General features: G+C 34.0%; 4 protein-coding genes across 4 annotated transcripts; 3 read left to right on the top strand and 1 right to left on the bottom strand.

The window, feature by feature from the left end:
• Nucleotides 1-87: 87 nt before the first annotated feature.
• LOC134268503 (uncharacterized) lies at nucleotides 88-1,273 on the top strand (the record flags this gene model as incomplete). Its single annotated transcript, XM_062750772.1, has 4 exons — nucleotides 88-275; nucleotides 520-671; nucleotides 1,008-1,085; nucleotides 1,179-1,273. Coding segments are annotated over 4 exons (512 nt in total), but the record flags the coding sequence as incomplete, so codon positions are not given.
• Nucleotides 1,274-4,291: 3,018 nt separating this feature from the next.
• On the bottom strand, nucleotides 4,292-10,249 carry LOC134268502 (ankyrin repeat domain-containing protein 29-like). Its single transcript, XM_062750771.1, has 9 exons — nucleotides 10,171-10,249; nucleotides 7,727-7,837; nucleotides 7,180-7,278; nucleotides 6,768-6,866; nucleotides 6,342-6,539; nucleotides 5,899-5,997; nucleotides 5,660-5,755; nucleotides 5,309-5,407; nucleotides 4,292-5,159 (listed from the first exon to the last, which is right to left on the bottom strand). The coding sequence occupies exons 1-9, from the start codon at nucleotides 10,180-10,182 to the stop codon at nucleotides 5,040-5,042; spliced, it is 933 nt and encodes a 310-aa protein (XP_062606755.1). The 5' UTR covers nucleotides 10,183-10,249; the 3' UTR covers nucleotides 4,292-5,039.
• Nucleotides 10,250-10,661: 412 nt separating this feature from the next.
• LOC134268501 (small ribosomal subunit protein eS21-like) lies at nucleotides 10,662-14,047 on the top strand. The gene is made up of 6 exons (XM_062750770.1): nucleotides 10,662-10,715; nucleotides 10,977-11,038; nucleotides 13,050-13,113; nucleotides 13,244-13,315; nucleotides 13,754-13,809; nucleotides 13,979-14,047. The coding sequence occupies exons 2-6, from the start codon at nucleotides 10,989-10,991 to the stop codon at nucleotides 13,986-13,988; spliced, it is 252 nt and encodes an 83-aa protein (XP_062606754.1). The 5' UTR covers nucleotides 10,662-10,715; nucleotides 10,977-10,988; the 3' UTR covers nucleotides 13,989-14,047.
• A 3,999-nt stretch (nucleotides 14,048-18,046) lies between these two features.
• LOC134268500 (cell division cycle protein 20 homolog) lies at nucleotides 18,047-20,841 on the top strand. Its single transcript, XM_062750769.1, has 8 exons — nucleotides 18,047-18,293; nucleotides 18,437-18,529; nucleotides 18,694-18,899; nucleotides 19,152-19,249; nucleotides 19,338-19,551; nucleotides 19,654-19,779; nucleotides 19,918-20,104; nucleotides 20,605-20,841. Exons 1-8 carry the CDS (start codon nucleotides 18,047-18,049, stop codon nucleotides 20,715-20,717), a joined length of 1,284 nt encoding a protein of 427 aa, XP_062606753.1. The 3' UTR covers nucleotides 20,718-20,841.
• Nucleotides 20,842-25,285: the final 4,444 nt, after the last annotated feature.

Raw genomic sequence — 25,285 nt, 5'->3', positions numbered from 1 at the left:
TGTCATTTGTGGATACAGTATAGGAATTTGACAAAGTGTTATTTTGTACTATTTTAAGATAATATCTCCGTTTTCTTTTAATGGTAGGAGGTCAAATTACTTTTGATGAATTCATCGCATACAAGAGAAAACAACTTGGGCACCAGGTCACAGAAGAAGAACGAAAACTCTTTGATCTCGAATTCAAATTGGTTGATACGGACGGCAGCGGAACTATTGATTGGTGGGAGTTTTTAAATTTCCAGGCTAAAGTCAAACTCTCCTCAAGAAATCAGGTAATACTAAAAGAAAGTAAATTAAGCCAATTACTTATCAAAGTGGTAAAACTTCACTTGCTTGTTTAAAAAAAAAAAATGAAAAAAATAATGTTTTACATATTACACATAGGCGTTTTGCATCCAATCTTGGCCTTGGCATTTTGTGAAATGTATCAACTTGTAAATGGGGAATTAATTTTAATAGTAATCAAAACCTTGAAGACATATTAGCACTGTGTAAGATGATGTTGATGCATTGCAGAATGAGTTAGTGGACTTGCTGACAGAAAAGGAAATTCTGATAGCAAAGATGGCCTTCTCCCACTTAGACACAAATGACGATGGCAGGATATCGGAGTTAGAAGCCAGGAAAGTGCTCGATGAGTATATCGGTCGTTTCAACCTACCTGAAGAGCAAGTATTCATAAATTATTACAGATATTTCAAGTTTCGACACTTCACATGCATTATTAACTCAAAATAAAATCATGAAAAAAAATACTGAGTATGGTTCCATAGAATAGCTGAGGACCATACGATGTACTTGTGAAGCTTCCCCTGGAAGATTTTCTGTAAAGTTACATTTCTAAAAAGAGGATTTACTTAGAAAATCTTTCCCCTTTCGATTTACTACATTTAAAAGAATACAACCAAGACTGATTTTTTGTTTAAAGAAAAGTTTTTCTAACTTGATTAACTTAGTTGTAAAATAAAGGTCAAACTGCTTATCGTTTTCTTTGTATCTTCAAGGAGACGATATAGTATTGGCGAAACCTACGCAAAGCATGCTTTAGCTCGAGCCATGTCGCTCGATGTTAAGGAACTGGGGTCAGTATAACATCGATATTCCATCATAATTCTTTTATATTTGTACATAATCTATATGTTAATTGTTTGTCACGTCTTTTTTTCTCTTTGCAGAACTGTCACGTGGAATGAATTTTTGCTTGGTCAGGCTCAATACATTTTAGTCACACGTCCAAACATGACGTATTTAGGACAAGGAAAGCGCTGAAGAAATCGTAAATTGGACATTGATTTTTACACTTTCAAAAAATTTCCCTCTATATTTTTATTGAAATTAATTAAATTATTCAGTCATTTTTTCATTGTTTCTTCTCTGATATGTGCCATTCGCGTATCCCCTGAGTTGCAGAACTGTAGCTCGCTGCTCTATAAAAAAAAAAGGGAAGGAGAACCAGAAAGCTAAAGTGCCATCCATAGAAAAAGCTGTCATTTTATTGCACAGCGTTTCAGATTCATTTCCTCATATTCTTACCTCAATTGCACAAATGTTCGATTTCAAAAACTTGATCTCTCTCAACTATACATGCCCTCTTTCAGTAGATATATGCATGAAGCGTATTGGGCCTAATTATTTTGCCACCTATATTGGCAGTATAAACATCTGGCAAAAATAGAAAGCAATTGTCCATCCGAGTGTCTTGTGTGACATAAATTTTATGCTCTAAACTTCCTCCCCGCAACAGACATGTTGATTACCTTTGACTCTTTTTGTTTATGGGAACAAACAAAAAAAAATTAAAAGAAGTTTTAAGCCTTTGCCAATAAATGAGGTTTATTTGCTGCATAATTATTGTAAGAAGGAATACTAACAAAAACATGTTAAGTAGTAAGTAAAAAGTCTGTTTTGATTTTCTCACAACACTAGCTTATATACATCTAATATCGGTTCAAAAACGGGAAGTAACCCTAGTTCTATAATAGTACATCACAGATATATAAAAGTCAAATAATATGCATGTACAAATACACATACTTTTTTCACTTGCTGAGGTTGGTCATCTTTAATCATTGTGTCAATGCACTTGAGGTTATTTTACATTATAGCAAAATAAACCAATGCAAATTTTTGAACGTGTATATACATTATTGACTGTATAGACACAGCAATGCATTCTTCTCCACTATGAAAAAGAAATTGTGTTGAAGAACACTGTGTGTTATCTATACTTTGACATTATTTTCCCCCCAGAAAATTTAATATATTCTTTTGTTAAATAAAAAAAATCCACAAAAGACAAAAATAGCCAGATTGTGAAGTATTCATAAGTTAATGAAATGAAATCATGCTAAACAAAAAATCTAGATTAAAGCATACCATAGATTATCTTAATTAATTCAAGGTCAGGGGCCAAAGCCAACATTGAGACTTCTCTAGAATAAGATTTATTCTTACGAGAAGATGAGAGGTGTTAATCAGAATGCACCACACTAAATTGAGCTAAATAAATCATTTAACAAGGCTAACTCAGAGAGCGTTTACACCTTTCAATTTTCCAGGCCGTCAAGACCCCAAAAAGTAATGAATGTTTATCTCCAACAAATACCAAGGTCAAAGGCCAAGATGTCACATTACATCACATTACAATTTACCTATAAGTATGTGAAGTTAAAAAAAGTAAATTAAGGTAATTGGTAAACACCTCCTACAGTGACCTTAATATAAACCACTATCTGTTCGTTCCATAGTCAAAATGATCACATTCATATTATAACAGTGATACTTAATCAAATTATACCTAGACAGTTGAACCAAAAGATATTCATGTACTCTTACTTACAAATTATGCTGATTATAGAAAGAGTATACATTCACTACTATTTTCAAATGCTGGAACTATATTGCACACCTATTACATGTACATGTATCTTAAAACTGTACTGCACAAGTAAAATAATCTTGCAAATACATGTATATGAGGGGAATATATTATAACATTAACCTGTATGAGTGAATACTGTTGTGACACTAGTCATTCAATAATTGTATTATAAATCACAATCATATATCATACCACTACAAATAAAATACAATAAATACTAGAGAAAATACATGCATTTCTTTTTCAACAGTAATGATATAACTATAGTCACACCAGTCTCATTTATATTACCAGTTGTTATAGATTCATATAATACATCTGTATCTGAGAAAATCAATCAGTTTAATATTCTTCATTATTAATCATCATCAATTAAATCTATAACAAATTACTTGAAACAACTGAACAAATTTCTAACCTCCTCATCTCAATAATGTGAAAATTCGTATTTACAGAAAAAACCCAATATTTTGTCTCTGAAACTCACCATTACTACTAAAGCCAAAATAATGCCAAAAATTCACTGGTGTATTCACTGCATATGTTATGACAAAAAAAGTTCAGCAAATATAATGGTATTATCAGAGAGGGTTAAGAGTATTCAAACAATTCTGATATGAGTCAATTCACAACCTGTATAAACAATCGTCCTCCTAAATCACATTTCTCTATCTTGATTTTCCACTTTGGTTTGCTTATGAATTTTCCATACCTTAATGATTTAAGCTTGCCCTTAATGTTTCATAAAAAGATATTCATTTCATTTTATTCCAAAAGATGTGCAGAAATTTATTCTACACAACATCCTTTAAAAACATGTATAAACTTTTTTCTCCTTTCCGATTAAACAATAATTTGATTGTCTTTTAAGTCTACTTTCTGTGAAACATATTCACTACCTTTACAATGAAATTGCCTGAAACAAATATCTACATGCCGACAAGTCAACAACACAACACGGAAGCACCAATACAACATTCAAGGCAGCCGTAATATAATGGAAAGACATCTGGGTGATATACACAGAAACCTGTCACAACAATGGAATATCACCCTTTATTATGCACCAACTTAGATCATTTTGACAACTCGTACATAAAATTTAAATCCCTCATTTCTTAGTCTCTACAATCTCAGAAGTTAGAATACGACTCAGGTATGAGGTAACTCAAAAGAGGCAAAACTGTTCAATAATAACAACCTCTACAATTTAAAACTTAATCTTTATCAAAAAAAAAAGACAAAAAATATATATCAGTTTTCCTCCCAACTATGACTAGCACACGAAAAATGAATTGCACTATATTTTTCAGACTAATACTAAAATAAACTGTACAAATAAATACGATTATCATGGAGATTTAGGAGTATTTTGAAAAACATTAAATATTTTTTGCAAAATTGTGTCAAAATTAAATTGCAAACATAAGCAGGATTCTTTTTGAAAATATTCAAGAATTCTGTGACTTCATTCCTATTATTACTTTAAGTATTTTGCTACTTTTTTGAATGAAGGTCAAAACACAAAAACTCACTAGCAAAAATTCATGAAAACAGCCAGTCACTTTACATATATTAACCCAATCAACACCTACAAACACAATTTAACGACACTTAAATCACAGCGGAAACTAGATATGGTGGCCTGCACCATATTATTTTATTCTACGAAATGATACTGACCTATCTACCTTAAAGAAAATAAGGGCAAGATTATTTCATGTGATAACAAGTGTTGACAATGTCTGTAAATAACCTTCACATCTCTTGGTTAGTTTTTCAAATTTGCTCTAGCTACCATCTATAAAAGATATGCTTATGTTACAAGAACAAAAGTAACTAATATCAAAATCAGTCAAAAAGAAAAACAACTGCAAATATAAAGTTTCATATACAAAAATTAATAGACCTTTAAAAATTACAATGCTGATATTCTGATAAACAAAAAAAAAAAAAGAATGAAGCTGCGTAAACATTTCTTTGAAAATTGTTAACAAAAAAAACATTGAAAAAAAGTTCGTAAGAATTTTCGATTCCAACATAAATTTGCGTAATTATGAAACACCTGATGGTAGACATGGGACCTTTATAATCATCACAGACAAACAGAAAGCTTGCTTTGCTAGGTGGGGTTTGTAGATTATCGCTTGGCACATCAAGATGGCGGTGGGGTGGTGGGGCTTTTCCTGTCCTGACTGGTTTGGAAACTGTTGATAAATTTGGCAATGTAGTCATATCCTGCTTCTTGGGCAAGTTCTGCAGCAGTTTTACCTTCCTGTAATCAGAGGAATCATGTCCTTACAATGATCAGATAATCCTTCAGGTAATTATTCATGGAGGCTGCTTCAAGAAGTAAATGCAACTGATATCATGATTGTGTTTAAAGAAGTATAAATGCCAAAGTACATGCATACTTTATCATACCTTGTTTTTGAGCCTTGTATCCACACCATAAGACATGAGCAATTTCATCACTTTCATGTGCCCAAACAGGGCTGCAGCATGAAGTGGTGTCTCTCCATTCTGAAATCAAATATAAAATACAGGCAAGGATAGAAAACAACAAACTTGCAGTAATTGGCATTTACATGTGTAGCAAATTCTTTAATTTTGTTTCTCTTTAGTGATCTTGTTTCTCTTCAGGAAAAACAGCCTATATGAAACTCATGTCAACTTTTAAAATATTCAAATTTTAATTTACTTTAATATATCATTAGAGGACCTTTAAATATCCTCATGATGTGACAACTCATTCTTACTGAAAACCTTCCATACCTTTAGTAAACCCAAGTTTGGTTTGTGTTTAAGGAGTTGCTCAGCAACATCTAAATGGCCCTTATGGCATGCCTTGAAAAGGGGGGTTGCACCATCCTATAAAGAAAACATCATTTATGTAAAGAAAGTCCTCCATCTCATAATTCATCTCTTTTATTACTTGTCCTGTAAGAGGTTTTGCTTTAGAAGTTCACAGAAAAAATGAAAGAAGTTTTTTTTTGAAACAGCTCTCTATATACCTCTCTGACAGCATCTACTTCAGCACCAGAGGATAAGAGCTCTTTAACAATGGAGGTGTGTCCCATTTGTGAAGCTATCCACAAGGGTGTAGCCTGATCCTACAAAACAGATTATCATACATTATCAAATGTCATAGCAATATTTTTAAATTGAACGACCCAAACAAGAAATAGAGAAATTATTGAATTCCATACAAATATAATTAAATTTCATGTTCAATTTCTCTGGTGCATTGTAATAAAATTTATAGTCTTAATTAATTCCTTTTCAAGCTTAATTGTAATTCAATTTTTAAAAAAAATTAATGATTAATAAATATTTTTTGCCGTTTACTTTAACTAGCGCTTAAGTGTACCCTGTACACATGAGTGATTTTTTAAAATCAGAAAGCCATGATTTTTCAAAAACAATAGAATATGATTATTATCTATAGGTTTGATACCTGTCGTTTAACATTGACATCAGCCCCTCGAGTTATCAGGTATTTTAACAGGTGTAAATGGCCATTTTGTGCAGTGATAAAGAGAGGTGTGGCCCCATCAATCATTTGAGCATGGAGATCCGCCCCTCTACTGAGTAGTTCCTCCACAACATCTAAGTGATTACACTGACAGGCTACAAACAAAGGTGTCCCTCCATCCTGTAAATAACACACACTGAATCAACACAACACACTCTTTTGATCAAAATTGTAGCTGTGCAAAATTCAAAAATGTTCCTCACACCAAATGATTAAATTCAAAAATTCAATTTCTAACTGAGTGAGTTGTGATGCTTGCAAATGTAATACTAGGTGAACCTTTAAACCCAAGAATCATGTTTACATCAAACAAATACTGCACAGTATACATGTAATACAATAACTTACATAGCTGGCTAGATCTAGGGAGGCTCCGCTGTCTAACAACACACGTACAATGTCTAGAAATCCTCCTTGAGCAGCAAAGAACAATGCACAGGTTCCCGTCTGTAACAAAATTATTACTTTATATATTCATATAATGTAGGTTGTGTATGTCTTACAAGATTTGGAAATCGTAAAGTGTTCAAATAATAGCATATTTCAATTTGTGTTTGTGTTAAATACCCAACAAGACAGTTCTTAGCAAGTCTATGAATTTACATTACAGGAAAAATATGTTTTATATGAATACATGAAGAAGTCTGCTTAATTTGCTAGATATGCATAAATTTAAATTATTTATTAATTAAATTTCCTCATTTTACATCTGACATTCTGTTTCTTTGTCTGGAATCTATCTTGGTATGCATGTACTCACAAGTCTGCGAGCTGAAGGGTCAGCCCCTTGTTTCAGAAGTTCTTTTACACAGTCTAGATGATTGTTTGCAGCAGCCAAAATTAATGGAGATGTCCCTTCCTGTTGAAAAAAAAATTTAACACATTTTTGAAAAAAACACTAATCCACAATTATAAAAGTATACCTTGTGCTTTAAGATAGTAAATTCATATGCCAAATAATTATTTTCCTTGTCTGATATAAATACCACAACTTGAATTTCTAAATAAGAATGTAAGCATATGTATAAATATTCAAAATAGTCAAACCAGCCATGGCTGCTGCTGTGAAGTTGAATATTTTATAATTATCATTGATAGAAATAAAAGGCAAATAAACTTCATATCATTCAAAAAGAGTGGAAAGAGTATTTGTATACTAACTCAGTATCATGGAATATCAGAAATTCCAAATTGCAGTAACATATCTTCTGGACTCCCAACAAACCAAGAGTGATGTCCTAACTTTATGAATTTTACCAGAAACAATATATAAAAGAGTAGCTGGCTCCATAAAATGATATAACTACCTTGTCTTTGCAGTCTACATGTACTTTTCCGGTGTCTAGTACACGTTTTAGTTGTTCTAAGTTTCCTTGTAAAGCAGCCAAATGAAGTTGCTGGTCTGATGGAGTTTCCTTCTAAAAAAAAATTATATGTTAATGACATATATAAAGTACAATATATGGGAGGTATTGATTTCTACAGAGGATATGAAATTGGCAAATTCTGTATAATCTACTTGACATTTGGTCTGGTGAATTGTAAATACTTCTTAACCAAAATAACCAAAGAGAAGTTAAACCCCAGATCAATATATTTTGTTAAAAAATTAAATACAAAAACTATTTTTTTTGATGAAAATGCAATCTTTACAACAGAAAATCTGAAATTGATACTTCTCTGTATGATTTATTATCAATGTTATTATCGTTTGCAGCTAACTGAGCCTAACTGTAAAGTTTCATGTTACTTCACGATTTTTTTCGTCAGATGCATCCAGCGTAAACAATTCACGTGATTGGTCAACTCAAATTATCAACATTGACACGGAAATAGTCTGTTGCACGAGCAACCAATCAAGGATAAGAAGAAAGTTCCAGTCGTAAAGCTTGCAGTTAGGAGCCGTGTACAATTTACCTTGAGTGCAGCTGTCAACTAGATCCTGACATAACGTGAAACTTTACAGTTAGCTGCCAACGATAATATGTAAAAAGAAAAAAAGAAAGAAAGAAAGAATATAATACATTGCTTCAAATGTGTTTACTACTTAGTTTAAGGCACAATAAAAAGATAATTTATAGTTTAAGATTAAGATATTGGTTTCTCTCTCTCTTTCTCTCCCTCTCTCTCTTTTGGAGGTGGGGGTGGATGGGGGGGGGATTTAATCATTTATTAGATCTTTTTGAACTTTTACACTATTCAACTTATAGGTAGGTATGGCATGTAGGGCTGAAACAATATGCTGTCTCCACAATAAGATACATATTCAGAATTATTGCAATACTTTTTTCACAATTCATTTTTTTCAATACATTTTTAAACACAAATCATAAGGTTTAAGAAAACATGTATTCAGATTTCAAAAGGCAAGTAAAACAGGCCCCAAGACAATAAACTGATAACAAAAATAAGTCAAAATATTGATTTTTATGACCGTATAAGTGGAAATTTTAGCGAGACACAAATTTAGCGATTTCTCCTTAAAAACTGGTACTTTATTTTTAGCGAGAAGTAATTTTAACTATTTCAAAAATGTTCACTAAAGAAGCTAGTACAAATAACACAATTTATTTTTAGCGATATTCAATTTTAGCAATTTCAACGGCCTCGCTAATAATGCCAAAATTAAATCCTCGCTAAAATTTCTACTTATACGGTATCTTGAGCTGTTTGCTTAAAAAGTGCAAATTTTTAAAAAATTTAATTCTATGATGAATATTTTGACTGATTACATCTATTAATATTATTTCACAAGTTATATTGGTTTGAAATTTTGATTTAAGTCTTTTCTCAGTTTTATGGTCTTGGAGCCAGGTGGTGGCACAATAAAGAGTACTAAGTAAATGTGCTTCTGAAGATTAAACATGTTAAAAGAGCACTTTGTTTGTGTCAATATTAGCAGCGGCAGTCTTATCTGAAACTTTCTTTGTTGTCATGTGTTATGTTGTCGGTTCAAATCTAATCAGCTGCCAGGAGGACAGTCTAATGAACATTAGTGACAGAAATTGATAAAGTCTTCTAACTCAAAAAACTGCATTAAATTTTATGTGAAAAGAAACTCATTTCTACAATTGATGGTACTCAAAAATTAAAATCTCAAGTTAATCTGCCATAATGATTGCAGTGTGGGTGATATGAATGTCAATGACAATGTTATATTTTGAGTTTATTAATTTTTCAAAGTTGTTTTCCATTTTCTTAAGTTCTTAACCCTTGCTGGCTTAACATATCACATCAACCCTATAATCACCAAAGCATTCCGTTATCATTATTGCAATGCTGTTAAGACTGTAGACTGATGATTTTTTAAACATGACAGAATTATGATTTCTTGCCTTCAGGCACCTTTCACTCATCTTATCAAAATATATGCAGACTTACTGTATATATCATAATCATATACAGTATGTATACCTGATAAGAATTTTATCTCAAAGTTAGTAAATTATGAAAGTATCATTTTGGTCGATTTGGGGTTATTCTCTAAAGCTATCCAAATGTTCTTTTCTTCTAAAGCCTCATCTGACAAACAACAGCAACAAAAAAAAAAAAAAAAAAAAAAAAGAATTTCAACTGCCTCAGTGCCTTGTCATAAACAGAACAGACTACATTGCTGAATTCCGTTACTTTCCAACTGTTTAATTTTTTCATGTGTATTTGCACAGTTTAAAGTATTTCGCGTTTTCGGAAAAAAAATTAAAATATTCTTGTAAAGCAAGTACATGATGAAGTTGGGTAGATTTTCACCAACCTTTAACGACATCTTTGGGGGAATCGAAACTTCTTCAACTTCTGCAGACAAACGTGTAACTGATCATGAAAATCATCGCCGAAACGCTTTGCAGATTTGATAAATCGTACAATTTCTTTATGTCAAAAGAAGAAGGAAAGAACATGTTAAGTTAATGTTACTCTAATCAGAGATTTTTTTTATAAAAGCTTAAATTATTTGTGATTTTTTTTAAATCAACGGAGATAAATTACAAGGATTTTATTCCAAAGAGACACAACCATGAACGTGTTAACAAAATAAAATTTGAGGGAAAATATCAAAAATCTAATCTTCAAACTTATAAAAATACCCTTTTTAATCTTTTCGACAATTAAAGAATATCTTAGATAGTAAAAAAAATGTTTAATTTGTTTTGCTAACATGTATAACATATTAAATGATTTTATGAAATTTAGATAGCTACATAGAAAGTATGGATTTATATACCACCCCCTATATTCTATGAATTCTGGGTAAATGACATATCCATGTGCTTCCTCTTTTCTCTCACAGCCATTGCAGTCGTGTGTATTTATATTTATAAAATTACATATTGCCTAAATTCGCCATATACAATCATTTTACGCCCAGTAAAGTATTTATACATACAAACATCATCTCATATGCCTTTATTTTATATTCATTTTCAGTCAATATCTGTCTGTATATAAGTCTAATACAAAATAAAAAAGCTTGTTGAAAGGGGGGGGGGGTTATAAAAATGTTTTAGATGTGCATTTATTGTTTATGCTCCAAGGTTGAAGTTTATTTGTTTTACATTGTAGTAAGCTGTCACTATGCAGAACGATCAAGGAGAATTTGTGGATATGTACATCCCTAGAAAATGGTGGGTCATTTTCTTTACTCCATATTATTTGGATGTCCCCAATATTTAACAAAGAATGGGTGGACTTAAGTGGCCAGAAAAAATGCCGTAAATTTAAGTTCCATAAAATGTTATTTTTTTCCCATCATATAAACCCTCGATATCTTAACTGTGTATTTATGGTACGGATGTGAATTTAAGATGCTCTTTTCGGGGTAAACTAAATAAATATCGAAGGCATGATGCCTGAAGATTTCTTGAATATCAATAGATAATCAGGGTCACACATTTTTCATTGTGTGTATACATAGTCAGCGCATGTTTGTCGGCCGTTCTTACGAAAACTGTAGTTGTATATTGAACAAAATAATGTCATACTAAAAGGAGAAGAGCCGACAAACATGCGCTCACACTTAATTTAACAAAAAACATGTTCAAAACAAACTTCTCGCTTCCATTGTTACGACTTCGATTGACCTTCTAAATTAATATAAAATAATTCAAAGTAAATATATCTTATTGCTCAGGGCAGGGATGGGTTATGTTGATCTCTGTTTTAAATAATTATTGTTGATTTAAAAAATGAATTTTTGTAAAATTTCAAATTGTGTTTTTTTTGAAGTTGATAGAGAAGAAAACACTTTAAGAGGTAAAGATTATAGATAAATATGTGTCCACAATGAATAAGATAGGTATTTTAAAAAAATGATAAAATATTAGTTTCACGACAAAATGCCACGAATCTAGAACTTTGAAAAATGTCGTTACGCGAAATCTCCCCCAAGAAAATTTTCAAAAGTTGGCATATATGTAAATATTACAATTCATGACGTGATGTCCACCTGGGTGGAAACAGTTACATTGTATTCTTCAACCTGACCTCAATGTATATCACTATGTGTGGTTGCCGTTTTCAGAATATAGCACATTAAATGTTGAGTTAATTTTGTGTGTCCTCACATTTAAAAAGAAATCATAATGACATGGCTGTAATATGCCAAACACGTATTCGAATTTCTAGAGAGAGAGATGAAGAGAGAGAAATGTCAACAATGACACCTATCGATAGCCCCGCCTCCTATTAATATTGATAGCGTGACCTAAAAACCACTCCGAGTACATGTTTAATTCCGGAAGGCGACACTAATGTATCGTTGCTTCAGTTTTGATTCATGGCAACAAGGCATTGCTTTTGTATATGTTCTAGCTAAAATAACCAAGTATACGTTGCTCTTGCTATTGCTTGTAATATACATGTATGTTGGATTCACTTTATTTTCAACTTGTTAGAGTAGTCGCAAAAAGATCCAAAATAGGGTGTTAAGTCCACCTATTCTTTATGATTTATTTAGCCTTAACTTTATAACTATAAGGGTTAATGACTGGCTCCTTTATCACCTTGATTTGAATGATTTCATTGAATCTCAATTTTCTCAACAGATGATAAAACAGAAGCAATGTTTATGTTTCAGATATGGCATGATTTTGTCTTAAATATTTATAATTTAATTTTGTTTGTATTCTCGCCTCTCATTGGTTGATTTCCAAAAAGGAACGCAAAACATTTTGTATAATCTGGTTTGGTATGGGGACACACCCCCTTGACGACCAGCTTAATCATTGTATCCATGCAATCCCCTCATTTCCAGTCCTCGGAATCCATGGAAAATTTCAGATTTAATAAATTTACCTTCAACTTTAAACAATTACTCGTTCTTACCTCATGTAAACAAACATCATGGCTGCTAGATCTATGTAACAGTTATTACCTCCCCTCGCTTCAAATCACTTCCGTTACCACGGTTGTATTATTGCGCGGTAAATTTGAACTGATAAAAAGCAACACAATTTTACATCAAAAGTTGTTTAATTATTTTAAAATTAAATTATAAGGAATGACTTTAATTCTTGGCCATATTATCGAGTATAATCTGGTTTGGGTCAGTTTATGCTTTTTTATAATCCGCTTATTTTTATTTGTGTTTATTTTCTTTCTAGTAAAAACTTAAGTAATAATCATCTTACATTACAGCTCTGCAAGCAACAGAATCATAGCAGCAAAGGACCATGCATCAATTCAGATCAATATTGCTGATGTAAGTTAAAGTGCATGTAGTTTAATAATAAACCTGACTGTACTAGTATACCTGAGGGACTTATCAGAGTCAAACAGTGCTAAAATGTCCCTATGATGCTTTGATATATATGTGATTATTAAAATTTCAGGTGGATCCTACCACTGGCCGCATGACTGGATCTAACACAACTTACGCCATCTGTGGAAACATTAGAAGAATGGTAAGTTTAAAAGAACATGGGATGATGTTGATTTAAACACTCTTAACATTATTTATACCAGATTGTTCAATATAACATTGAATGTAAACATTTACAGATAGTTTCACCATCAGATTTCAACTATTTGTTTTGTCAGGCAAAAATCCGTTTACCAAATTTATGTTATCTCTTTGCAAAGAGTTGTGTACTGCATATGCTAGTCCTTCCATGTGTGTCAGTTTCAATATTGTTGAAATAGATGACAAGAGTATAATGCCAGTATCGATGTGAATGGCTGTAATAACCTTATTGTGAATACCATGTAAATTAAATATTTGAGAATGAAATCATGTGATGATTAACACTGTAGTGCTCTTATTTACATTTGTGGAGTAAAATGAAATCATACATTTAGCTTGGACATTTCTCCTTTACTAATGATATTCCTGTATCTTTCAGGGAGAATCTGATGATTCCCTAATCCGATTGGCAAAGAGAGATCACCTCATAGCCCAGTAAGAAAAAAATATGACAGCTTATATATTTTTTCTGCGATAGTTCTTTAAAAAAAAAAATAGATAATCATTTAATATTGTACTGAAAAATGTTTTTTATTCCTTCTATAGAACTTTATTCTTAACGATTAAAACCCCCCAAAATGATAAATCTGTGTTTGTTTTACAGGAACTTCTGATGAGAATGTGATCTGCCTGGTGTTGTTAACTTTTATCAATAAACATATCTACAACATCATTTTCTTGTATCTTTTATTCCTTTATTGGAAATCAGGGAATGCATTTACAGATGGATAAAAAGCAAACACCTAGAATAAACCATTCTTAGGTCTACACGTATATTGCCCAAAAATCAATTCAAGCAGAAGCAATTCCAAAAGAAAAATACACAATTCACAATATGGACTGCCAAATTCAAAGCATGTCAATAGCAAATGGCCTATTATAACTAAAATTGTTATAAAGTATCCTTGGTTGAAGGGAAGTTTAAATTAAGAGCATGAAGTGCCAAGTCCCCTTACAAACGTACATAGATAATCAAGAAAAGACAAAAATAGAGTGGGTCATTAAAAAATCTTTTTCTCAAGAACCACTGGGTCAGAAAAGCTTAAACTTGTATGAAAACGTCCTGAAGTTAATTAGATTCAAAATTACTCCTAAGGGTAGAATGGGTCAAAAAAAGTTTTACAATTGGAGAACATCTGGTGAAGTTCTCAGATGAGCATTGTGGCCCATGGGCCTCTTGGTTTATTGATAGTTTTGATAATCCTTGGTTAAGGTTAATAAGTATTTTTCTGTAATTTGCACAACTGCACATAAAATTGTTTTTGTATTAGTGGAGATCTAACTAGAGACCCCTCCCCCCCAAAAAGTAGAGACCCATGGGCTATAACACTCACCTGAATAGCTATAGTCATTTGAGTTGTTCATCAGCAGATTCTTCCTTCCATATATTCCTATGTAAATTTTTGATTGCCTTTTGTAGCTACATCCTATCCTCAGGGATCATTATTTGAACAAACCTGAATCTACACTAATTGATAATGCTTCCACGTGAATACAATTAATTATGGCCTTGTTCTTGAGAAGATTTTTCCTAAACATTAGTTCCTCTAACCTCTGGGGTTATGATTTGAACAAATTTTAATCTTCACTACCTAATAGTGCTTTCAAATAAATTTGACTGTGCACTTGTTCTTAAAAAACTTTTCCTCTACTTATTCCAGCATTAAACGTTGATTGCCCATTGTGGCCCCCATCCCAACTCGTGGGGTTATGACTTCAACAGGGGCGTAGCAACAGGGGGGGCCTGCCCCCCCCCCACTTTTTTTCCAAACCTTACTTATACTATAGGAAATGTTAACAGAAAGCCTGGTTGCCCCCACCCCCCCACTTTTAGTGATGTACCGAAAATGTGAAAATGTAGTGTTAGAATTGGTACTGAAAGTTGTTGACACTGAGAAAAAGTCTACCTACCCCCCCCCCCCCCCCACCCACCCACACACACACACGAATTTTTTTGTTTGTTTTGTTTTTGTTCTTTTTTGCTTGTCAACTTTTTCAGGTAAGTAAAAAAAAAATTCTCTGGCTGGCCCCCCACCTCACCCCCCCAACTTTCAAAAAAGATGCTACGCGCCTGTTCAACAAATCTGAATTTACACCACCTGACTTGTTTCCATATAAATATGACTGAACATGGCTTTGTTGCTCTTGAGACAAAGACTTTTTTCAAAAAATTATTCCTAAGTATTCTTATAATAGGTAAAACTTTGAGTGTCTATTGTCGCCTACCCCGAGACCATGATTTGAACAAACTTTAATTTATACTACCTGACAATGATTCCTTATAAAAATGAGTGTTTGTGGCTTTGCCGTTCTTGAGAAGATTTTTCCTATATATGATCCATGGAAAACTTCCCTCACTTATAGTGGCCCCACCCTGCCCCCGGGGACATGATTTGAAACAAACTCGAATCTACGTATACAGTGTCAGGAGGCTTTCAAACATAGGTAATCAGAGATTACAGAGCTCACCTCAACGAATGTTGTCTTTAAGGAAGGCAAAGTCACACAATTAACCAACAAAAAGTGTACATTCCAAAAATGAAAATATTCATGCAATTTTGATCGGATACTTTGAAATAGACCTATATAAAAAATTCAAACTAGTCATTCTTCATGAAAATGTAATTAAAATCCAGAATCTGAAGCAAATTTGAGAGTTTTCATCCCTTGATGCATCATTTGTGCAAGTTTGGTTTATACAATGTTATATAAGCCTGATAGCTTTTTGGTAGTAGACCTGCACCCATAACTTTTACCTGGTCCATTATCTGAAAAATAAATGTCAAATTCAGCATCCGAAGCAAGTCCATTAGTGTGCATCCTAAGATGTATCGTCCATGCAAGTTTGGTCATTAAAGGAATCATAGTTACTTGGAAATGAATCATGCAACCAAAAACTTTAACCTGTTCACTCAACCAGAAAATGTAGGTCAGATTCAGCATCTGAAGCAAGCCTGGTAGTATGCATCCTTAGACGTATCATCCATGCAAGTTAAGTCATTATAGGGCTCATAGTATATTAGAAATGAGACCTGCACCAAAAACTTTAACCTGTTTACTCAACCGGAAAACGTAGGTCAGATTCAGCTTCCGAAGCAAACCTGGTAGTATGCATCCATAGGTGTATCATCCATGCAAGTTTGGTCGACATAGGGCTAACAGTTACTTGGAAATGAGACCTGCACCAAAAACTCTAACCTGTTCACACAACCAGAAAATGTAGGTCAGATTCAGCATCCGAAGTAAGCCTGGTAGTATGCATCCTTAGATGTATCATCCATGCAAATTTGGTCAACATAGGGCTTATAGTTACTTGGAAATGAAATCTGCACCAAAAACTTTAACCTGTTCACTCAACCAGAAAATGTAGATCAGATTCAGCATCCGAAGTAAGCCTGGTAGTATGCATCCTTAGATGTATCATCCATGCAAATTTGGTCGACATAGGGCTAATAGTTACTTGAAAATGAAATCTGCACCAAAAACTTTAACCTGTTCACTCAACCGGAAAATGTTGGTCAGATTCAGCATCCGAAGCAAGCCTGGTAGTATGCATCCTTAGATGTATCCATGCAAGTTTGGTCATTATAGTGCTCACAGTTACTTGGAAATGAGACCTGCACCAAAAACTTCAACCTGTTCATTTAACCGGAAAATGTAGGTCAGATTCAGCATCTGAAGCAAGCCTGGTAATGTGCATCCTTAGATGTATCATACATGCAAGTTTGGTCAACATTGGGCTTATAGTTACTTGGAAATGAAACCTACACCAAAAAGTGCACCAAAAATGTTAACCTGCTCCAAAAACATTAACCTGGTCATTCCTCTGCTGAAATTGCAGCATCTGAAACTTTGACTGGTACAATGAAACATACTAGAAGCATCTTCCATGCATGTCTAATCAATATAGGACAAAGAAGTACTTAAAAAGAAAACTGCTCCAAAAAAATTAACCTGGGACGCCGACGCCGACACCGAGGGTATTACAAAGGCTCCCCCAACTTCGTTGAGGTGAGCTAAAAAATGACCAAGTACATGTATATCACTTGATCCTCGCTCAGGTGATCTAAAAAGGAAATGGGACAAATTCGAGGTGTGAGGTTGGGTTAGGGTTCCTAGTTTTATAACTAAATTCCATTAACACACAACCAGATTACCCTGACTCCACTTAACCGCAACAAAAAGTGCCATTGTGTTTGGAGGGGGAACCAGCCTTCTAATAAACAATTTCAACGACAAAAAGTCATGTTTGAAAATGGGGTTGAGGGTGCCTGTCCCCCTCTGGTACTATGGTATTCCATGATACCCCATGGTCAGTCCCTTAAGACACGTTTCTGTACCAGTTTGGGTACTTTTGACAGAATGTCGACGATGCATAACACCTAAGATTTTTATTTGAACAGAGACTTAGTATGATACTAATACAGTATTCCGAATAGCCGCATCGGAAACAATTTAAGAACTTTATAAAATGTTCTTAACTAACATCCGATGAATTAACTTGTAATAATTTGACTCTTCTTCCCTTTCTACCATCGATATTATTTTTCTGTGGATAAATAAATCATTGATTTCCATATCTTTGACGATTTAGCTTCCTTTTAGAATATGCTCGAAAAGGACAAAACGTTACACATGAGTGATTTTGAATTAGTAAAAGGAATGCTACATGATGGCCGCCACTGAGCTGTGTTCTCTCGGTATTTACACCAGTGACCGTTTTATTCCATATCGACCCCACCTTGATGTGGATGTGGCCCACGCCCGGGTGATGAGTCCACCCAGCGGAACCAAACCCCACTCACTTTGGGGCAACGACCATCAAATGCTTTATGGTGATGTTCTCGAAGAAATTCTCGATTCCCCGGGTCAAAAACGAGTATTGCCTATAGCATCATGCCAAAGTCCGGAATCACAGAGTAAGTTATTATTTTTTCTAGACAAGAAGGCTGTTTTTTTATTTGATTTTTGCATGCTGCCAGTGGTGTAGTAGGATCTGAATTGACAATTATTTATACAGTACAGTCACATGTATCTTCGAGATCTTCTGTGTCACTCACAGGTTGCCCCAAAATTTGCCCCAGAAAGATGAGAAGAAAGGTGGTCACATCACCCAAAAATATACTAGATATGCCAAAAATTCGAAATGATTTCTGTAAGTAGGAATTTAGGAAATCTCTCAGATCTGTTGCAAAGCCATACGAACAATGAATCTCGTCTCTTGACAGTTTATATTCTTTCTTTTCATACAAATGTAGTTGAATTCCAGACAATTTCAAGTATTTAGTCTATTCACTCTATTAAAATCTGTCACTTCAGACACAAATGTCCTTGACTGGGGACGTTCCAACAAGATTGTGGTTGCCTTAGAACAAACAACATATATCTGGGATGTCGATTCAAAGGTTTGCAAGAAAGTCAACATTGTACCAGAGGATGAAGCCTCATCTAATTATGTGTCTGCTGTCTGCTGGAACAACGAGGGCCACCTGGTGGCAACTGGAGACAACCAAGGTCATCTGAAGGTAATTTCTTGGGGGAGGAGGGCAATCTTACAAATAGTTTAAAAAAAAATCAAACTATGCTGTCACAGTATATATTTTTAGCGAATTACAGAAACAAACCTTTAAAAAAAATTTGAATATTTTCATATCACATCCCATTTAGACAATCGCTCCAATTAAAAGGAAAACGTCTCTTGATTTTTTTTGAATATATGTATCTTGTAACTTATTCGAGTTTATATTGGATTAAATCGTTTAAAATACTTCTGGAAGGTCTTCGATCCTGAAATGGAAAAGATTATACACGATTTGAACGTAGATGAGAAGACTACAATAAGTGTGATAAAATGGAGAAACAACGAAATCTACACGCAAGTATTATTAATCGAAGTATGGTAATTCATTTGAGAGAGAAGGGGATAAAGATAAGCACTCTACAACTAAGATTTTGTCTTACAGGGGAGATCGCAAAGGGAGAGTTTACCAGTACGATCTAAGATGTCCTGTTGTAGCTGGTAGACTAATTGGACGGGGGTTAGACATTTGTGGTATGGCACTGTCAAGTAATTCTCACGACATGGTGACGGGTGGTAACGGGGGTATTGTGCGGTTATGGGATCTGCGCGCTCATCATTGCTTCAGGACGATTAAAGCACACAGTGGATGCGCTAAGGTTTATTAAATTTTTCAACAAAATTGGCAAAGTTGTTTAAAGACCAAAAATTCAATTAAACTAAAAACATATCTAGATAAAATTATTTTACGAACTACACAGGCGCTAGCATGGTGTCCATGGCGAAGCAGTATCATAGCAACGGGAGGGGGAGCACAAGATGGGTACATCAAACTGTGGCAGATTCACACGGGGGAACTGATTGCCAAAATGTCAACCAAATCTCAGGTTTGGAAAAAAGTCGTTTGCAGATGTCATAGAATATAGTACTATGGAAGTTCCGACAGAAATCATCAAAACTATGACGATCGATGCATAAAACTGTATTATAAGATTTATTATAAAAGTTCTTTGAAATCTTTTTAGGTGTGTGGGTTATTGTGGTCACAAGAGCACCAAGAACTTGCTTCCAGTCACGGTTCAGTAACGCCAGAAAACAACGACATTGTGTTGTGGAGGATGTCACGATTTCAATTCGAACCCCTTGCAAAACTTCAACAACACTTAGCACGCCCTCTACACATGACGCTAAGTCCCAATGGGACTACAATAGGTAATCATATTCCTCATACTCTAATAAGGCAATACTCGCGTTTCCATTGACAGGATTCTATTATGTCACAGATACTGACAGTCACATTTGTCACAATTTTCTTGCTTCGACATTTAGAAAATTATACATAGCATGTCTGTACCCTTATATAGGCTTGGTGGTATTTCATATTACTTGTATGTTTATCAAGTATCACCATATTTGTAGTTACTCGTGCGTATCGGTTTGATCTGAGGGAAATTGCACTCGGATACAATTATGTCATTTGGTTTCCATAAATGAAAAGAGTTACGAATTTGCATGATTTTTTCTATAATAGAGGACAAGAAAGTCTTTCTTTCTCTCCTCTTCTTTATCACCTGTTTATTCCTGGGAAACAATTAGAATTTTATTTGATCACAATGTGGAACTGCATGCTTTCCTTTGTTATTATTTTATCATAAATGTATACATTATTGCCATGTTATGACAATTAGGAGGTATTATGGATTTTTCTGCAGCCTCCGCCGGAGTAGATGAAATGATGTGTATCTGGGAATGTTTTCCGGAAAATCGCGACCACTACCGGAAACAATCTTCGTCGCCACTCGCTCTGAATCAAGTGATCCGATGATAATGGTTACCTTGGATACATGCATCAAAAAAGCTTCTACAAAAAGACATTTTGAATGTTTTGAACATGTTAACAGCTGTTTGAATTTGTAAATAGGTATAGTTACTGTGTTAATTGTTATGTATTAAAAATTAAAATTAGTGCATGTTACTTAGTATTCTTTGTTGGTCTTCACCTAAACAATACCCAGTGTCGGAACAGAGTATCTTTCTATGCGCTGGACACAAGTTCTTGGCTTGAAGCAAAAATTGTTGAACTATACGTCATCTCTGGTCTTTAAAAACTTAGAAAATTTATTTAGTGGTTTAAAAAAATATTTTAACTTTTGAAACAAATGAAATTTCATCATAGCTATGTTTACGTTCGATTATCGATCGTTTTGGCTTTTCCCCCATATTTGCAAGAATTTATTTATTACAAATTGAAAGAAACTGTCGTTTATTTTCTGAAATGAGTGTTGTTGTCCAATTAAAAAAACGATTGAATTACCGAAAAGAAATTTATTGTAGACTTTCTCAGAACTGATGTTTGTCCCTTGCGTGTGGTTGAACTACAATGTATGAGGCGCTGTTTTGGTATTAATTGCCAAAAAGTGAAATCACTCATTCGAATGGGTGATATCACCTATTCGAATAAGGGATATCACCTATTCAGATTCTGAATAGGTGATATCACCTTTTTGAATAGATGAATACATGTATCACCTATTCGAATGAGTGGTATCACCTATTCAAATAGGCGATATCACTTTTTACCAGTAAAAATATCAAAATGGTGCCTCATATTGAATAAACGAATATATATACATTTTCATAATTTCCTATTTGTTTTCTCTGTGATAACTCTTTGAAAGTTAGTGGGGTTGGATTCTTGATAATTCTGCCGGAATGTAAATTAGGCAAATCAGTAGGTCAGGGGATAAGGGACCTAATATGCATGTAAATCTTTTACGCGTCTGTCTTTGTTTCTGAAGCTAAGGAGGCCTAATATGTATGTAAATCTCATGCGGTTGTCTTTGTGTTTGATGTGAGTGGGCGAGGTCTATTGAAATTGACACGAGAGACCTCGTGAAATTATATTAGTCTACATTTTTGAAATATAAAAGGAATCACTGTCCAGTTAATAGAGTATGCCAGGGACATCAACGATAGCTGGAAACGTGGGATAATTTATGCATAAACACGCCCGTTATGCAAATTATCCAACGTTTCCAACTATGGTCAATGCCCTGGCATACTCTGCTAACTAGACAGTGATTCCTTAATTAAATCTATTAATGTTACAAGTACATGTAACACGCGTTCGATTGTTGATGTTTATTTGTGTATTCAAACAATACCTCTTTAATGTCAAAAAGAAGTTGTGCATCGTCAAAAATAAGGTCAAAGGTCAAGCTCTAGGTCGGTTACCATGGTCCCTAATTGTTCTGCTCTGCAGGCGACACAAAATTAAATTAGTTAAGTATTATCTCCAACAATAAATAAACTTAAATTCATAAAACTGGAGTAAATAATATGCAACACCTCTGCGTCGGGGAGGTTAAATGTGCAATTAGATTTCAAGTTGGTGGAATGTAATTTTTCAATTAAGGTAACACAATTGTTCCGTGAAAAAAAAGACAAACTTGCCTCATTTTGGTCAATTTTCCTTAAATTTATTTTAAATTCTATATAGAAAGTATATAAAAATGACGCCGGAAAGGGTGCCTTTTTCCCTAAATCAATTCATAATTATAAAGTTTCATTTCAATTGGAGCAACTCGCAAAGACTTTGAAAATATTTGAACAATCTGACTAATCTTTAATTTTTTTTTTCACGGTAGAAAGAAAAAGAAGAAGAAAAGAGAAAACTGGGGCTTATGGAAATGTATTGGTTTAATATCAAAAAGTCTCGCGTTTTTTTCACGAGTTTCTCGTTTACATGTATTAGCGAAAGTTTTTCGTCATAACGGAGGAAAATACTGTTTTATTCGTGAAAGTTACGTGTCATAGCACTTTTTTTTTATCTACGAAAATGAGTTTTAACAAGAGGCCCATGGGCCTTATAGGTCACCTGAGCATCATGCAACAACTTCCCACAGATTGAATTTGGTTCATGTTTTAAAGTAGATGTCATGGGATTCACAATGCACCATTGCTTATCATAACTATACACTTAGCATGCTTATTTTGGTTACTTAATACCCATAGACAGAGCAGGGGAACAAAAAAAATGCATTTCGACTAATCAGTGATATTCAGCAATAATCAGTAGTGCCACTATCACAAAAGAACCCCTGACCCTTGGTCCACACATTTCACAATTTGGGAAAATGCACCCTTGCTCATCAAAAATGTTTGATTAATACCAAGGAGCAAATTTCAATCACTTAATTCATTTTCAGTATATAAGAAGACCCCCCCCCCCCACCTTTGGTACCCCTGACCCAGGGGCCTTAAAGTTCAAAATTCAGGAAGAATGGCCCTTGCTCATCATTAAGCTATATAGATATTCATCTGCTTAATATCAATGAGCAGAGAAGAAAATTTTCAAACACCAGAACCCCTTACCCTGGGGCCATAAAATTCACAATTTTGAAAGAGGCATTCTTGCTCATCATAACTTTAAACTTAGTTTGTTTATTTAATACCCAGGAGCAGAAAAGAAGATTTTCAAAGATATGTAATGTATTGTCACTATATAATCAATAGAGCCCCGCCCTAGCACCAGAACCCCTGACCCTGGGGCCATAAAATTCATAATTTTGGAAGAGGCATTCTTGCTCATCATAAATATGTACTTAGTTAGTTTATTTAATACCCAGAAGCAGAGAAGAAGATTTTTAAAGAAATAATGCATTTTCACTACAGGATCAATAGAGCCCGGCCCTTGCACTAGAACCCCTGATCCTGGGGCCATGAATTTCACAATTTTGGTAGAGGACTCAATGCTCATTACATTCATGTTAACAGTTTGACTGCTTGATGTCCAGGAGTAAAGAAGAAGATTTTTAAAGATTGCATTAATTTTATTGGTTTTGGCCCCACCCCTTGGGCCCCATGGGAGACAGGGTCCATGAAATTCACAATTATTGTTCCTCTTCACCCATAGATGCTTTATACCAAATTTGGTAAAAATTCTTTGAGTGGTTGCAGAGAAGAAGCTAAAAATGTTCAAATGTTAACACACGACGCACACCGCACGACGACGGACGAAAACAGACAGCAATAGGTCACCTGAGTTTACTCAGGTGACCTAAAAAGCGTACAAATTCAGCAGTTTGAAGAATTTTATGATGTTTTGTTGAATTCTACAACACATGCATACGTGACAAATACTAATTGGCTTGTAGGTGTCAAAGAAAAATTAATTTCATCATTAACCATACAGGAGAATTCAAATTATCCACAAAAGGTGCAACGAATGTTTTTAATGTTGCGGTGGGTAGAAGGGGGCGTGGTTCATCGATCAGCTGTTTGGTATATCAAGAGTGGACAATGGCAGAGAGGGCTGTCAGTGATTGTCAGTAGCTGGATCTACTCACTTTATACAAGGTAAATTATTTTTATCAGTCTTTGAAAGACTTATGATATTGCAAATAGGAACAATTTATCAGATAGATTTAGAATAGCAGAGGAAAATGCATGTCACCATTTCTGAACATTTGGACAAAAACTTTAATTAGCTCTAAATATCTAAACAAACAAACAAACGAATAAACAAATAAAAAAACAAACTGTGTTTAAAAAGTTAAAAAAAAAAGAGAGAGAGAGCATAATTATGTTCCCCAAACGAAGTTGGGGAACATATTGTTTTTACTCTGTTTCTTATTATTATGTTCCCCAAACGAAGTTGGGGAACATATTGTTTTTACTCTGTTTCTTATTATTAAGGTCTTCCGTCTTCACGGAAGACCTTATAGTGATTCTACTGTTTCTTATTATTCTTCTTATTAAGGTCTTCCGACTTCCTTCGGAAGACCTTATTGTTATTCGTCTGTTTTTTATTATTATTATTATTATTCTTTTTTTCATAGTTAGAGCGATATCTCAGCTGTGCGTGGATGGATTTAAAAGATTTTCACAGGAATGATGCATCATGACAATATCTCCAGACGTGTTTTTTTATTTTTTCGAAATTCACTTTCGTTCGCGATTTTGGGGGATTTTTGTTTTTTTTAAAAGGCATTTTGTCCAGCATTTTTCTCGAGAACGGCTAAAGATATGAAAGTGAAACTCACTGAGGTGATAGAACATCGAACTCCATTATGGGATACGACCTTTATTTTTCGTCGTCGGCACTTCCGGTCGCAAACGGACGTGAATTCAAAAAGTCTCATTTTTCAACTTTTTTGTTTTTCAATATTTTTCTTTTTGAGTTACAGGCTTTATAGTGTGTCTTATGAGAATTCTAAATATGTATTCAGAATCTTGATGCGTGCATTTATTAAAAAGATATGATCGAACCAAACTTTGTCCCACTGTCGGGGGTTCGAATCCCGCCGTGGGCGTTTCCAAATTTTTTCTTTGTTTCTATCATTTTTCAATTGTAAATGACTTTTCTCACTTTTTATAACATGTATGAAATAT

The sequence above is a fragment of the Saccostrea cucullata genome, unplaced genomic scaffold (genome assembly GCF_032062105.1).
Source record: "Saccostrea cucullata isolate Sc308-1 unplaced genomic scaffold, CSIRO_AGI_Scuc_v1 ctg9465, whole genome shotgun sequence".
NCBI lineage: Eukaryota > Metazoa > Mollusca > Bivalvia > Ostreida > Ostreidae > Saccostrea > Saccostrea cuccullata.
The sequence above is the reverse complement of the archived record's forward strand: the minus strand, read 5'-3'. Positions and strand labels throughout refer to the sequence as shown.